Source organism: Buteo buteo, chromosome 12, assembly GCF_964188355.1.
Source record: "Buteo buteo chromosome 12, bButBut1.hap1.1, whole genome shotgun sequence".
In the NCBI taxonomy this organism is placed as follows: Eukaryota; Metazoa; Chordata; class Aves; order Accipitriformes; family Accipitridae; genus Buteo; species Buteo buteo.
This window is the reverse complement of record NC_134182.1, coordinates 25,523,958-25,540,831: the sequence shown is the minus strand read 5'-3', so window position 1 is coordinate 25,540,831 and position 16,874 is coordinate 25,523,958. Positions and strand designations below refer to the sequence as shown.

At 38.8% G+C, this 16,874-nt stretch overlaps 1 protein-coding gene across 1 annotated transcript in view; it reads left to right on the top strand.

Moving 5' to 3' along the window:
• Positions 1 to 1,535: 1,535 nt before the first annotated feature.
• RMDN2 (regulator of microtubule dynamics 2) overlaps positions 1,536 to 16,874 on the top strand; it is a 49,208-nt gene continuing 33,869 nt past the window's right edge. Inside the window, exons 1-5 of the mRNA XM_075043108.1 lie at positions 1,536 to 1,630; positions 2,170 to 2,636; positions 10,171 to 10,366; positions 11,327 to 11,429; positions 13,531 to 13,591. Of these exons, the coding sequence (XP_074899209.1) occupies positions 2,182 to 2,636; positions 10,171 to 10,366; positions 11,327 to 11,429; positions 13,531 to 13,591 (815 nt within the window). The 5' untranslated portion in view covers positions 1,536 to 1,630; positions 2,170 to 2,181. The remainder of the gene's footprint in view (positions 1,631 to 2,169; positions 2,637 to 10,170; positions 10,367 to 11,326; positions 11,430 to 13,530; positions 13,592 to 16,874) is intronic.

Sequence of the window (16,874 nt, the reverse complement as noted above, 5' to 3'; positions counted from 1 at the left end):
TCCATAATCTTTTGTTTGAGCTTTGTGCTGTGTTTGCCTCCGATTAATTATCTTTTAAAAATCCTTTCCTGTTTTAATTGGCTTATAGAAAGATTTTTGGCAGATGGTATTGAAGAGAGAAGATAAAAATAAAGGTTCTCCAACAAATTTTTATTACCATTCTTGAATATTTGAAACACCATCAGCATGGAGATTCATGTAGTCCTGTTCCATTTTAAAACACTGACGGATTATGTAACTTAAAACCAATTACCTATAGTGAAATTTTTTCTTTAAAATAATTTTATTTTAGTGAAGTTGACATTATCCATAAAATTGAAGAGATTTCCATCCTTGGTTTAAGTATCTCAAATTACGAACATTTGAAGACATTATACTTTTTTTGTAACCATGAAAACTGTAGAATACTGAAGTAGTATTCATTTTTCCATCTTAACAAATTTCTGTCTTTCAGGTTGTAATTTGGTCTCACGTAAGGCTAGTTTCATCCTCAGGTTCTTAATGGAGAATTAGTTAGCAGCTGTAGTTACTTTAAAGGAAGTCTTTGTTTGAAGATAAATAGACATTAGACTGATTTACATTTGCTAATTTGCAGTAAAACTGAAAATTCTTCAGTTCTTGGTACCTGTTTAAGGTACTTTTTTTTTTTAACAGCACTTTTTTCACTTTTTAGAGGTAATTAGTATGTTTTTTAAGGACTACATTGTGTTCCTTTGTTTCTGAGTGATATGGCTGAGGAAAATTCCAACTCTTGAAGAGCAGTTTCTGTCATTGCACAGACACAGTGGTTTCTGTAATGGTTTCCTTGAGCCCCCACACAGAAGAACATGAGTTTTATGCTTTTAAGTTCTGGCAGGATGTTGTGTACGGGCACCCTCCAGAAGCCTTTGGGAAGACGAATGGGCACAGCAGGTTGTCTGTGATGAACTTCTTCCATTCAAGGCCAGAAACAGGAGGCAGATCCAGAAATAGCGTCATAAAGGAAAAAGAAGGGTCTTGTGAGCGTCACCGGTAAAAGTGATGTCTCAGATGGTCTGCAGGAGCAATACCTCCCGCACCCTGTTAAACCCAAGTTCCTCCATGACTTTGGGCAATCTATAATGGACTTTGGTGAAATCAGCTTTGGGCCCTTAGATAGCTAAAATTGCAACGAGGCTTTTGTGCCAGACCGCTCCTCTTCCTGGCAACTGGGCGGGGGTTCTTCGTGATTTTGCAGCTTCAGGTCTCCACTAAAGCAGTGCAAATACTCGTATTCGAGCAATGTCTGAAGCAGGTGCAGCAGGCACCGCGCGGCGGGATTCCCGCAGCTGCGGCCCACCCGGACGCACAGCTGGAGGCCCCGGTCCCGGCCAGGCCGGGGGTCCGCCCGCTCCGGGGCTGCTAGGGCGACACGACACGACATGGCGCCACACGGCGCCCTCCGCCCCGGGGCCAGGGCCGCGCCCGCCGCCAGGGCGGCCCGGCCGGCGGTTGCGGCGGAGGCCCGTCCCCCTCGATCCGGGTATCGCCGCCCCGGGGCGGCCCCGCCGCCGCCCCCGCCCCCTGTGCCGCGGCGGGAGAGCTGCGGGGCCGCGCGGCGTCGCGCCTGGGCCGGACTCGCTCCCGCTCCCGCTCCTGAACCGGCCCGCCGGTACGTAACGGGGGCGGCGCCGGGCCCGCGGCGACCCTTGCCGGGGCGGCCGGGGCAGGGGCGGGCTGCGAGACGGGCGGTCCCCCGCGGGGAGGTGACGGCGGGGCTCCGGCAGCCCTTCGGCGCCCCTTCGGCGCGGTGGGGCCGAGGCGGTGGCGAGACACCCCTCCGGGCGGCGCGGGCTGTGCCACGGCCTGAGAGCTGGGTTTCCGCCGCTCTGCTGTTGCGGGAAATCCGATTATATGAGTTTCTGGCATTAAAACAAATCCCGCGATGCGGAGAAGGTTAAAAGGGAAGGCTGCGGTCCTGCGCACGTGCCTCACACCCCACCCGCCCCCAACCCACAACCGTCCTGGTTTTGCTGTCATAGCACAAAGCCTTTTATTGCAGAATCTGCTAGAGTTGTATTGTAACTTTGTATCTGCAGCACGCGCCAGTTATTCTAGCCTTACACTTTTGTGACTTAAAAGCAAAGTCGTTTGAGTAGAGTAGGAAAAACATCTTTAACTCCGACTGTTATTGTTGTCTCTCGATTTTAGGAGAGTGCAGAAATGTCTCCCTCTGAAAATAAAGGGCTAATACTGGGCATAATGGCAGGGACTGCTGGAATAAGCCTGATGCTGCTTTGGTACCGTAAGATCCGAAAACCCGGTGTAGCTGTGCATATACCTGCATTCCTAGATGTAGGTACCAGGCTTAATTCTGTGGGCTTGGAAAATGAAGTTCCTAACGAGCAAGAAGCAGTAATGGTTTTACACGGAAGGCAACTGCAGATACTAGAAAAATTGAATGGCTTACTAGTAAGTGTGGACGAACTGAAGAGAGAGGTGAAATTTCTGAAAGAAGCTATTCCCAAGCTTGAAGAGCTTGTTCGAAATGAGCTTCAAGGGAAGGGAGATGTTCAGAGAGTTAGCCCATCACACAGAGCAACAAAGCGGAGAAAAGCTGAGACAGCTTCTGGTGCAACAGAAACTACCAGCTCTGAGGAGGCGGAAAGTGAAGGAGGGTGAGTCAATAATATTTTGTATATACTACAGTACACATGCAGTGCAAGTTACATCATTACCTATGTGAAACTTTGTATTGTAATCAGGAGGCCCTTTAATGTTTTATGTATATTTTATATTTCTCTACGTTCAGGGGAAAAAAACACCCCAAAATTCAGATTAGTAATTTTTATGTCAGAGGAAACTCTGGGTGACTATCTCTGAATCTGCACTATGGCTGAAGCTGGCTTAGTGCCAAGCATAATACAGATTTTTAAGGGTGCATTTGGTAACAATCTGATGCAGTATTGCTACATAGCTATGCAATGAGAGCCAAAGTTCAGAGTAATGGTGTAAGTTTAAAAGTGCTTCTAGTGAGAAAGTAGTCTTGTGCCTCTGACAGTTTGTTCAAGCTGCACGAATGCTCCTGTGCTTTTCATGGTAATTGTCTTCTATGGGCCTTAAAGATGACTTATTACAGCGTTCTGCCTAAAGGTGTTACATGCTATGAAAGCTATGTCTGAATGCAACACATGTCCAAATGGCAGCATGTTTATGTATGTTTGCTGTTGTATACACTTTCTGGTGGCTTAAAAAGTAATCATGAGGGATTTTAGGGTACTGACTCTAGAAAGTTCCTAGTTTTGATCTCATCTTGTAGTCCCATTGTGGTTAATGGGATCTTTTATTTGTGTGAGTTGAGGAACAAGCTGAAGGATCAGATGTACCTGGAGTCCAGGAGAGGGACTATATTTTTGTCTTTTCATATGTTACCTAATATGCCCTCTAGTACTAATGTAAAAATGGTGATGACACTACTGTCCTGTAATTGCAACTTTGTTTTGATATAATCAGATTAGGTACTCATATGCAATTTAATAAGGGCATGTTTATAGCAACTGAGTTTTTTGAACCATCTCCTCAGTGTCTTATACAGACCTGTGTAGGCAGCGTTATGTCTGTAAATTGCCTAAAGTCACTTTTTTTCTTTAAAGATATATTAATTAACTGTAATATTCTGAAGACAGCAACATGCTGCATACAATAATTAATGGAATTCTATTTTTTAAGAGTTTCTCCAGATTTATTTTCAGTTCCTGTGGGCAGAATTTCTTGTTGTGTTACATCCCAGCCCACATGCTTCACAAGTCTTATATTTTGATACCATGTTTTGAGACCTGTCAGTTCTATTATGAACCAGTTCTTTATTTTAAGTATTCAGTATTGGCAGGGGTATTCAAAGACATTCCTCCTTCATATGGTGTAGAAGCATTTCAGTTCTATTAGTTTCTCAGATTGCTTTATCCATTAGTTTGTTTGCAGAGGCCTTTATGTTATGCATAAAATATTTGGAGATGTAGGTAAGGCCAAAGGACCGGTTTATGAATAATCAGGTTCCAAACACAGTATAGGGGTTATTCCACACCTAGCATTTGAGAAGATCCCATTTTCTGGTCAGCAGAGATGCGTTGCTGTTTGAGAACTAGCCAAGGAAACTTGTCTGTTAAGGTTCTGTGTGATGAAGAAGCTGATGATGTGATCCAATACAAGTGATTATAGTGTGCAAAAGCTTTGAATGTGTCCTTAAGAGAGGCCTTCTCTGACAAGTATTTGTGTACAGTCAGAAGGAAGGAAGATAATTCAAGGTTATAGTGTTAGTCATTTGGGTATGTGCTTTTCCAATGCTATTTTTTAATCCCTTTTGAAAAGAGGTGATTTTTTCCTACTAACACCTTGTACTGGTGCTTGTTTTGCATATCTTCTTTAAATTTAAGATCATTTTATTTAAGTAATTTTCTTTTGGGTTTTTTTTCTTCCTTTTGCAAATGAAAATAGGTTGTTAATCCTAATATGTATACAGTTGCAATGTATATAGCTTTTTCTGAGGTCTTCTGTAACTTTAATGATAGTGGTGCATGTTCTGTGGGAGATTGCCGTGAGGGACAATAATAACACGCTTTTTTTTTTTCCAGTTAATGTGCATCACCATTTCATGTGCTGTAGGTATAACACCATGTACACTGTTTTATACTGTTCTGTGGTGAATTCCGCACACAATAATGCATTCAGTTGCTAGCTTGTGCATTTGAGAAATAATTTTTCTCTTGGTAATAGGTTAAACATTTTTTCACTTTCTGTATTCTATCTAAAGTACATGCAGCAGGTTTCACTGCCTCAGTAGTATTTTCATGATCTAGAAGATAGGATTTTGCTTGTGTTAAGCACTTCTGGTTTTAACTGACAAATGGGTAGATGCTGGGAATTGACACATGAAGTAATCTTAAGAGTTTTATGGACTTGTGCTGGATGACTACATTGGTTTCAGATTTGTAAACTTCTTCCAGAAAAGCTTTTAATACTACCTGTTTTTTCCACAAAACATTTTAAGCTGGCAGTCTGATATGGTCCTCACTGCTTTGGTCTGCTCTGGTCATATTCTCAATGTCACTGTTGGTATTCAGCACCTTGGGAAGAAAAGCTTTCTATTTTGCCTTTCAAAAATTATATATTTCTGTAAGTGGAGGAATACCACATGCTTTTTAATAAATGAGATCTATTTTTACATAATAACAGCTAGCTTTAATGGAAGATACACTGAATGGATGGGACATGACTGAACGCTGAAGAGACTACAGTTTCTATTCTGTGCTTTTCTGCATTCTGTTCTTAAGTTTGTTTCAGTTCCCATCATTTACTAGCAAAAACCTCAATCTTTAACATTTGAGAATGTGTAACAAGCACTCATTCATTTACAGATACAATAAATTGTGTATAGATGATCACCTGAGATGGAGAGTGTCACCTAATCCTCCTCTTCGTGATTTTAAAGCTGTTTCCTCTCTGATACAGCAGTGATGAACCACTGACATCAGTGTCATGTTTGACACTGGTCTTCAGCTGGCCTGGCATGCAAGCTTTTCAAGTTACATTTGGCATCAGTCACCAGAAAGATTCACTGCAGTAAATCTTTTTCCTACAGATGTTTTGTTTATAATTTTTCCTTGAAATAGTTTAAATATTCAGCAGGAAGAATCATTTCCCTTGCCTGCTTCTGAGTATCAGTTCACTTATCATTTCTTCATTTCTTCATTTATTTTTGCTGCCCATTTGTTTTCAGTGCAACCCTCAGTCGACCCAAGAATCTGATTTGCCAAACTTTTCCTCGAAGGCCGCTTATCATTACTGATGGATATGCACTCTGCTGGGTGATGCAGTGCAAATTTGATCCAGATCAGTCTGTGACATACAATCACCTTTCTACTGAATTTGCTGGAATGGATGAGATGGTGTTTGTGTCGGCTTGTGATTGTAAGTTGGCAGGGAGACAACAGATGATATTTGATCTGTCTAAAAGCTGAAATGTTGGGAACAGATGATACCTGGTTAGGCCCAGTGTCTGACAGTTTGCAGGCAATCCAACACAGTTTTTGAACAAGCAAAGTGAGTTTATACCACAGTGGTGTTTTATACCATGCAGCTCAGGGTTTTTTTTAATCCAGTACTCAGTGCGTGGATTTACTGAACAGCTTAACCACAGAGTGGTGAGTCTCCAGCACAGTTTCCATTTGTTCTTTGAACTTTGAACAGTCCTTTGTGATCCAACTGGGTCCTGTTTGTTGATCATTGCTCCTCATATTCTTACAACTGTTTGTCTCTTTTAAAAAAAATCTATTTGTAATAAAGGTGAAAACAAGCCGGCACTGACTGTAGACATTTTTAAAGTTTTTCCATTTTCTCAAATATTGGTCAATGTGTTAATCACATGTAAATACTTGCTTTTCTGTTTATCACCTGATAAAACCTCTTGCAGGAATATACCAGGTAAGATTGCAGATGTCAGTGTTGTTATATGAACATAACGACTTTCTCAGTTTTTTGTTAATTTCCCTTTTGGATTACTGTCATCAGCCCTTAGACCCTTGGAGTTTTTAAAGTGTGTTAAAAAGAATCTCCACTTCTGTTTGTGTTAGTACTGATTATTTTTTTTATAGTATTGCTTTTCATAACATGCTTTTCTAGAATGAGTAGATGTATAAGCCTGCTAGCTGCTTTGTTGAAGTCGGTTATCAAGCTCTTCTTATCATAGTTTTATATCAATAATATCTGTTACACCCTTATTTTGTCCTTAAGTAGCTGGAAGGACTTCCTCTCTTGTAATAAAACTGGCTTCAGTTCAAATTGGTAAAGTACAGCTTACCCAAGTTGTTACGAAAAATCCTAGCTGTTTATTTTTTAAAAGTCTGTATTGCCTTCTTAACATGTTATGTTTTCATGCTTAAAACATTTCAGCTATGATAAGGATTGAACAGAGAGCTAGTAAGAAAATGAACATCATCAGAAACAAAACAGAAGAACATTCTTTATGCCTAGTTTGCCAAAATGGTTGAAGTTATATTTAATGTTTTATACATGATTATATACCTTGCTGTCATTTTACCCTTTTGACTTCTAGGCAAGGTAGGAGTCTGCCTGGGGTGCATGACTAGTGAGGTGAGAACTCATCACAAATGTCATGAAGCCCTTGGCTGTCACCTTAGTGCTTTTCCCGTGGGAAATGCTGGGGGGCAGCAATGTCAGCTCTGGAGCCAAAGAAGAGACAAGGAAGAGAGAACCCTCTGAAGGCACTATGAATTTATTCTGAGGAAAGAAAGGAAACATTTAGAAGAGTGCTGGTGCATCTTGGGGGTAACTAGCATGATGAATCTTAAGCACTAGCAATTGCTTGTGCTCCCTTGAAAATTTTGGTATCAGGACATTTAACTTGTGGAGTTCTTATGAAAAGCACTTCAAACAAAACTTGGAGAAGATTTTAAACATTTTGTTTCTTTCATTTGAGAATGCACTTCTTCTCTGTTGGTTGTGTAGAAACTCCTGCCCCTTAGTGTAGCTCAGTGTCTTCTCATTTATGTCAGCAGGTATGGGGTTGTATGATTTGTTGCAGTCCCTAGGAATTACTGGCATTGCCTTACACTGAAAAAAGTTACTCACTGTTGTGTTTTTCATTTCCCACAGGTTGTTTTATAGGTATTGTTTTTCCTTCTTTAAAGCACACAATCAATGATTAAATTGAAATTTTATGGCATTCTCATCAAGGTTTAAGATGGTATGCTCCACATTTAAATTCTTTGAGGATTCTTAGAGCAGATAAATAGAGGAAGTAGTTGAGAATTTCCCAGGACAGTGGAGGTGAGAGAGAGTGGGGAAGAAATGACCTGTCCTCTCTGCTATTTCTCAGCACAAATGTGGCCTGGAGATCATGTTTCTGTAGGAGAGGTGGGATGAGAAAAGGCTTGACGCAGTATGGTCTGATCTTAAAAGATTATTCTTCCATGATATTTTATAATTAGCTCCTTCTGGGTTCACATCATCTGGTAGATAGTGACCTACTTGACACTTTTTCCATTTGAGTCTCTCAATGAATATTCTCATATGACTTATGTGATGTCATATGAATTTGATGTTTGGCCTCAATTTGTTGTTTGGCCATGACAGTTTGATACAGCGCTGCTGGAAATCTCTGCTGGGCTTGTTTGGAGTGACAGTGCTTGGCTGTCAGCCCAACCTTGGCCTTTATATTTTTGCTGGGAGAGTAACATTTTCTAATAATCACTTTTGTCTGTTTTCTAACATTGGAACAGTAGTGATCATAGAAATTTTAGCAGATGTTTATGCAGCAAAGATAAAGAGGGCAACATCAACATTGACTTCCAAACACTGATTCCTTACTTTATATCTACCTGCTTAGGTAGCATTCGATGCAGTGCCCAAATTCCTGTAACTAAGGAGTGTTACAGTTGCAGTACTGTATTGGAATTTGAAATTGCCTACTGCCTAGTTGTTGCTATTTTACATTATCTATTTTAGGCTGGTAATTGCACAAACCCTCGGTGCATTTATCTTTTAATTGGGGGGCTGGGGCATCCAAACCATGTGAGAAAAGGTACTTTCCAACCATACTTCAAATCATAGGATTATGTATTGGTGCTAAAAGATTGCCCCCCTCCCACCAAATCCCCTGCACTTTTGGTCAAGTTAGTGCTCTTACAAACGCAGCCTATATGTGGTGTAGCTCTGTACCCGCTTCAAAATAACTATGGAAGAACAAGATGCTGTGTTTTTAAAGATGCTTTAGAAAATCAAAATAAATGTTCAGTGGCTTACAAATAAAGACTCTGCAGGATACAGCATAGGATGTGTCACCAACTTCTGCATCATCAAGATTATGTAAAACAAATCTGTAGGAATCTATGATGTTTCCCATCTCTGCTTTGCTCCATGTTGTTTTTCAGTTTGAACATGTACACATGGTTTATTTATGTATCGTTTTATCCAAATGCATTTTTGACTCCTCTTTCCCATATTACTGGGTTAACTTTGCAGCGAAACTGTCACGTCATATCTAGCACTTTTGTACCCTTGATAAGTAGTTGTACTTGTACATTTACAGGCTCTAAGTGTATCTGCTCATGTTTTAGTTCTGGTCACTTCCGAAACCAACGTATTGAAAACAGAATAGTTAAAAGCCATTATTATTATCCTCCATTTATATTGCTAATGCTCTGTACTGGGTATATTTCTGGAAAAAAATAGATTTTATGTATTTTGACTGTCATGGCCTACCTTGATTATTCAGTTGCTTAACGTGTATAGTACATTTTGTGCTTTTTCTGCTTATAGTTACCGTTTAAAAAAATCTCTGAACCTAGCAGCTAATACTTTTACATTATTATTTCTCATCAGAAGAGTATTTTCAAAAGTGGAAATGCAGAAGATTAGGCTTTTCTGTCCATTTTTAGTATATAAGCAAAAAGCTACTTTTTAAAAATAATGCCATTCAGCTGCTCCTATATGAAATTGGAGTACCCTAATGTATGCTCAGCACTTTGACAGTAAGTCCACCTGCTTATCTCTGCATGGTATTTATATGGCTTTTGTAAATATTTCTTTGTCCTTGAGTGCCTTGTGCTTAGTACTTGTGCCCTAAGCATAATGAATTAATATAAGCTCTTTGCCAGTTTCAGATATTCTGACCTTCAAAATGTTCAAAAGAAATAAGTAAAGGAATTAATAACAGTGTTGTTATTGCTTATGTTTAGATCTTACAGTGTTTAACAAAACATTGTGTAAGTGATTCTTATAACACTTATGTTTTAGTTAGTAAGCTCATTCCTATTTCAAAAAATAGGGGAATTGAAGTAAAGAGTTGAAGAGGCCTATTCAGGTTTACAGAGCATGTCTTTCATACACATTAATGATTTAAAGTGTTCTGCATTTGAAACACAAGGATACATGTGTTTCTAATATGTATCTGCATTTTTTTAATGCAGTATTAAGCAGCAGGACAGTGTAATTACTTGCATGTTATGTTTGGAATATGATTGTGCTGTCCCTTTGAAGATAAAGGTTTTGTAATAATAAGTTTGATACCATGAATAAAAACTCCTTTAAGTTGGACAACTGGAAGAAATTGTGCTCTGAAATTTTTGCATTTGAATTTAGCAATGCTTTCCCAATATTTTTAGAAAATATGGTTATTGTTTTCTGTGATTTTAGTTATCTTACAGCTCATACTGATTCAGAAGGAGACTCTGAGGAAGAAAAGGGATGTATGAAATCACTCAATGCCATTGTGAAATCAGAAGAAGAAGAAGAGTTATTTAATCTTTTACAGCAGGTGGACAATTTGCACAAGGGTTCAGAGGATGATAAAAAGGAGGGCTTCAGACTGCTGCTTGGGAAAGATGACAAGGTATTAATGGGTAAATTTAATATTATGCTGCTATTAACTTATGCTTTGCGCTGCTTTTGAGAACTTCCTTAGTACAAGCGTTAAAATCCATGCAGGAATGGAAGATGAAATTTCATGTGTATTTTTAAAATACAGTGAAAAAGAAATATTTCAAGATGTGTCAATATTCATGTTGGGTGGTCATAGAAGTTTTATTATTTTATATCCCATCCAGTCTCAATAACTTTGAGGCTTTGTTTCATGTATGCATTCTTGCATGTGACAAAGAAAGATCATGGGTTTTTTTCTACATAAATGATACTTACTTTTGCCGATTTTGGAATGGTCTATGTGAGAAAGTCCTGTGGAATTAAGTAGTAACCAGGCCAAGTGTTCTCAAGAAATCAAACTATGAGCCTGTAGTCTGCTTATATCTTTCTGGTATACTTCATGTGAATTTTTCCTTTGACTTTACTGTGCACATATGTAACTCCAGATAAAATTTCAAAGTGGTTTGATGTGCAGTGCTTAATTCAGTTTATCAGTTTCTTCTGATTTGGCAAACATTAGTTCTGATTATATTTTCATTTACATATTGAAATACCCAGGAAGGTAGATGGGATACTGATTATGAGTGAGTATGGTGCTTATTATGGCATCCCTAAAGAAAATACACGTCACATCATTCAGGGATCTGTTGTGCTTTACTGGATTTTTATTTTTTATAGTAAAAGAACTTTAAAATTGATCTATGAAATAAAACCTCTTTAAACAGACCATGGTATTTCCAAAAGCTGTATTCTCCTTTGGTCATGAAAAATTGGTCATCTGGTTCTCACATAAACTAAAAGTAGTACAGAAGGATGCAAAACAACCAAAGATTTATGCCATGTTCTGATAACATGCTTTAAGCATTATGAAAGGAAACTGTTTAAATCACATTCTGATCAGTTTAATTACCCAGCTATCCTCTACTTTCAGTATGAAAACTGTGTGGACTTCCTTTGGAGGCTTGCACGTGCTTATGGAGATCTGTTTGAGATGACTACTGATGCTGAGGAGAAGAGGAAATACGTTACTGACGGTAAGCAGAGAAAAAAGGTTTATGTAGAATGCCATCTGAATGTAGTGAAACATGCTTTGAACTTTGGTGAAGTTTTCCACTCCAAGGAATTTCCAATCCAATAAATGGGAGCATTTGTGCTGTAATAATAATGTTTTGTGCAATAAACTGCCACAGTATACAACTTCAGTCCATTCTTTCCTTACTGGAGCGATCCAGAATCAGTGAAGGAGAAGTACTGTGGGTCATAATTGAAGGCTGTTGAGTCTGGATGGTGCCTTAAAATCCTTTATTTTGTTGATGGATACAGAATGTGAAGAAAGACAGATGGTGTAAGCAGAGTTTCTTAATTACATCTTTGGGAGAGCAAAAGGAATAAATAAACAAATGTCAAGCCAAAGTCAAGGTTTGTTTTTCTGCTTTCCTGTGGCAAAGGAGCACTCCTGCATATCAGCAGCCTCTTTTGTGGTGATGGTGGGGATGAAACTTTGTGAATCTGGAAAAACTGTTGAACAGAAACAGAAGTCATGTGTGACAATTGATATTGCTTCCAGGCATCTCTCCCCATGTGTCCTGTTTGACAGCTTCACCTCAACAAGTTTCTGATTTTCTTCTTCACAGCACTTTTTCTTTGTTGCTTTTAAAAGCATTGCCCTTTCTTTCACTGTCTGGATGCATATTGGCTAAAGGTACAGTTTACATTTCCCTTTTTGTTTTGGGCCTTCTTCTCTTTATTACGATGAAACCTACATCTTTTCTACATGTGTCACCCTCCTCCAGTCAACACACTGTTCTTAAAATAATCCTTTTTGCCTGTATCTGGGAGTACTTCTCTCTCTCCTTTGTTTCTCCATTGCCTCTCCCTTTTTTCCTGCATCAAATTCAGGTTTTATATGTGTATTCCAAGTTCAGGTTATTTTGTCTTTTGTGACTCTTTTCCTGTTTTCTACTTTTTGTTCTGTCAGCAGTGACCACATCACTGACAAAGCAGCTTTTGCTGCCCTTTGTCATCCTTAAAGGCAATGTCATACCTTTGTGCTGTTATTACATATTCCATAGCCAATCTCAGCTTGTCCAAGGTCTTTGTCCCTATCTTTTTGTCATGCTCATGAAGACTTGCACTGTCTTAGCTACTTAATTGATACTGGTTTTGCTTTAGTAGCTACTTGACTTCTTTGTATGGAAATCACATGGTGCAGTGAGGATTGTGACACAAACGAAATTACAACAGTGAACTCAGTTGTTGGATTCTTTGCTTTTACCAGTGACTACATGTAGCCTCAGTTGATGAAAGATAATGGCATAGCAAAAGACAGGGAGAGATAAAGAATGATGGAAGGAAATTGGGTCTTAGATGCTGAGTAACCAGCCTAGTTTGGCTCATTCTCATGAAGTGGTGGGTGACAGCAGCCTTTTTCATCTCAGTTTTTGCAAGTGGTGCAGAGGGATTTAGACTGTGGGGGAGCTGGCAGTAGTTTTGTGGGTTTTTTCATTCCACTGGGTTGGAGGACTGTGTATGGTGTTCTTTGGGTTTTTTTGAAGTTAACTTCCAATACAGAAATGTCAGTGTGGCTTAATTGGTTGCAGCTGAGACTTTGCAAACAGCAAACATCTCATCTGAACTTCTTACTGGGAGCATGGGTTTGATCAAATCACCTACTGTCATCTTTATTCAATTAAAAGTGGAACTTAATGGAAGTCTTTGTGCTGGAAGGGAACTTCAACTAGTTCATTACTGTACCCAAGGCAGGAAACAGCTTTGCTGGTTCTTCTGACAGGTGCTTCTCTAACCTGCTTTTAAGGGTCTTCAGTCTTACAGACAACTCTGCCTCCTTTGCCAGTCCAGTCCAATCATTCCCTGATTTAGCTGCATCTGAATTGTAGTTTAAGAGAAAATGCTAAAATTGCACCCATATATATATGCACACATATTTATGTATGTATGGGTATGTAAATAATGTACAGCCAGGATGTTACATTGTCCATCTAAATGTTTACAAGAACGGGAAGCAATCTCTTCTTTGCAGCTAGAGTATAACAGGTTGCTTCGTTCTTTCTTGGGAATTGCCTAAAATGTGGAAGAGTACAATAAATCCTTTAATATATTGTATTCTGTTTACAGGAAAGATTAAAGCTGAAAAGGCTGTTCTGCTGGATGGCAAGAGTGCTGAGAGTCACCAGTGGTAAGTGAGAAAGTGCATTTTTGCAAACTTTTATGTATTTATCACATCCAACAAAAAAAAAAAACCTTTAGCGTCTTTGGCTCTAAATAGTGCCCACAGCAAGTTACATTTGTCGTGCTGCAGTGTGACATCAATTTCATAAATTGCTCATTAATATCTTTTTATAGTTTTATGGAACTCAATTATCATCAGTCGCAGCTAAAAATTACCTTCAAGTATTGTGAAGCATTTTCTATAGCACGTGAAACAACTCAATAACCATACTTCAGTATGTACCATGAAATGTAGAAGGGAGTATATGCTTAAACTAGTATAATATTGTTCAGAGAAGCCATAGTTTTTCATTTACTTTCTCTTTTAACACTTCACAAAACAATGTCATTTGACCTTGTATTTTGTCCTTGTACTTGTAATATTCTAAATTCAAATAATTAAGATAGACAATGAGAGGACTATGGAAGTTTCAATTAACTTCTCAATTTTTGTTTTATCATATATTTTTCCTCTAAGCTTGGCACCTGGATTAATTTTGTAGACTTTGCCAGGACTAACAAACTCTTTGCAAATGTAAATATTTTTTATCAAATCAACATTATCAGGTATAGATAATTCTGCTGAGTTCTAGCTGATACTTCTTCACCTTACTGTTTTATTAATCAATTTTACTGAGCTTCTAATTTCTTTTCTAATATTGTTATTTTTTTCCATTTTAGTTTCTATGTTCTTCATTAATTTTGTCATCACACATGTAGGGTGGGATTTCACGTAACTTTCACATATCTAAACCAAGTCCTTTTATCTCAGGCTCCCTTCACAATCTGAAAAGAAGTAGCCACTTCTGGAGTGCAGTTCATGTGAGTCCATTTTGCCCATCTGCATTAGGGTGAGGTGAATTTCTCCTGAGGTTCAGTTGATATCTCCATTCCCAATAAAGGGAGTACATGTTAGCTAGATCAGGTTTAGATACTTGATTAGACACAGATGTTTTCATTTAATTAGGTCACTCACTGGCTTGGTCTCTGTCTCTTCTAAACTTCAAAGATGGCTATGTTATTGTTCCACACCATGTTCCTGTGAGCGTTGCCATGTTTCTATGATTCTTTTTTTCCTTCTGTTTATAGCAACTAGTGATCCAAACACCCGCTTTGTAACAATGGGGTGCTAGAACTGGTGTGCTGTGGGAATTGTGACTAAGCTTTACCACCACAGATTTGTATTTGCTCTTTCTGATGTCTTGGAAGTAGAGATGATGCCTTGGAAGTAATGATGATGCCTGCTTGAAGGTGAAGCCTAGGCCCCAGGTGGCTATAATATGGCAGTTTAAGATTGGAGCTTTTGCTTTTGGCTTTACCCAACTGCTTGTTAATTCCTATCAGCTGGAGGTTGCTGCTGTGGCAGCAAAACTAGCAGAAGAGGATGATCTGAGCATCACTCCTCAGTGCAAGGTGATTTGAAGCCCATATAGCTTGAACACCTTCTGAAAGCAATTCACAGCCATTTCTGCTGTTTGCCTGACCGTAGCCATGGTCACTTCTTCATGGTAATGCTGGTGTACCCCTCTCAGCTACAGCTATGTGTATAAACAACCACAAAATCACATGCAAGTGGAAGTCCTGCCCCTCCCTCCTTCCCTTCCTCCCCAGCTCACAAGATTGACAAAATCTCCTGGTATAAATACAACTTCACTGGCAGAAACTACACTGATAAATGCTTACATGTGGTTCAGAGAGATGTAGGTGGTCTGCTGGACTTCAGATATGAGATCCTGTACTGGCAGGCACATCTAGCAAGGGAAGAATTATGAGTGCAAGGAGACATGTTCCAGAGGTTAGCTCAGAAAGCCTATTTGAGATGTTTAAGAAGAAAATCTTATGTTTTGTAAACTACTGCTTCTTGTAACAGGCAATGGATTTCTGTATGGTTTACAGTTTTCATCCTTTTTGTATTTGGGTTGCAAGTGAATGTGAGAGTTTTACTGTTGAACTGTAGCTTTCTAGTGATGTAGACGGACGCTACAGAATAGTTTGGTATAATATTTTTTTAATGAATATTTTATCTGCTTGTCTTTCCTTTCTGAAGTCTTTCTGACCTGATGTGTAATTTTTAAACTGTGATGCCCCACACTGGTTATGCTGCTCTAACTGACGCTCTGAGTACTGGGCAGAATGGACTTCCATGCTCCAGACAGACATTTGTATGTTTTTGTCTAGCCTGCCAACTGTTGTTCAGTCTGTGGTCCCAGCAGATCCTTTTCTGTTATGCTGCTGCTTAACCAGATGGACTTGTTTTGTAACTGCACATTTCTTTTTTCTTCCTTGGTAGAGTACTTTACACATGTTTCATTGATTTCATGTTGATATCAGCCATTTCTCAGGTTTATTGAGGCTATTTAGGTTTGTAAATGCTTACATCCCCTCCCAGATTACAACTTTATTTTAAAAGTGTTTTGAGTTTTTGTGGGTTTTTTAAAATCATTGACTTCATTAATGAAATTACTGGAAGATAATGGACCCAGCACAAAACTTTGTGGAACACCTATAATGATGCTCAGGTTCACTTGAACCTGTTTCTCCAACCACCTACAGGTGATTTAATGTAAATGATATTTCCATGGTTAGATTTTGAGGAACATCAGGTAGGACAAAGTCAAAGGCCACATTAAGGTCAAGCTATATCCCATTTGTTGCATTCCTCTAATATTCCAGTCTTGTTTATCTTGTCAAAAAAGAAAAATATTTTTGTTTGATACTGTTTGTTCATTACAAGCTTGCGTTAACTGTTTTGTATGCTTCTGCATTTACAGAATAATTTATCCTGGGATGCTTTCAGGTTAGGCTGGTTTCCCCTTTCCTTTTTTTTTTTTTTTTCTGTAGATAGCAGCTATGTTTGCCTTTTTCCCTTCTGCTGGGATGTTCTGCATTACCCAGGAGATTGTGGTAGTCAGCTGTATGTCAGATCTGGATTGTCTGAGTCTGGCTGATGCAAATTTATCCAGTTCATCTAAACGTTATTCTACATGTTAATCCCCATGAACAGGAAATAAGACTTTGGGGAATCTTCCCTGCAGAAGCTGTTCTCTCAAAGTCATATGAAAACAGAATTTTGCCTAAAATCTTAGATAGGTAAGACTGTGTGTGAACAGAAAACAGTGCAATACAATTAAGGCATGAAGAAATAATATGTGAAAGTAATGTGTAATCCATAGTTTAAAAGGATAATAAGAGAGAAAACAAAACTTAAAAGAAAAAATAGAACAAATATTTATACAAAAATACTAGGATCA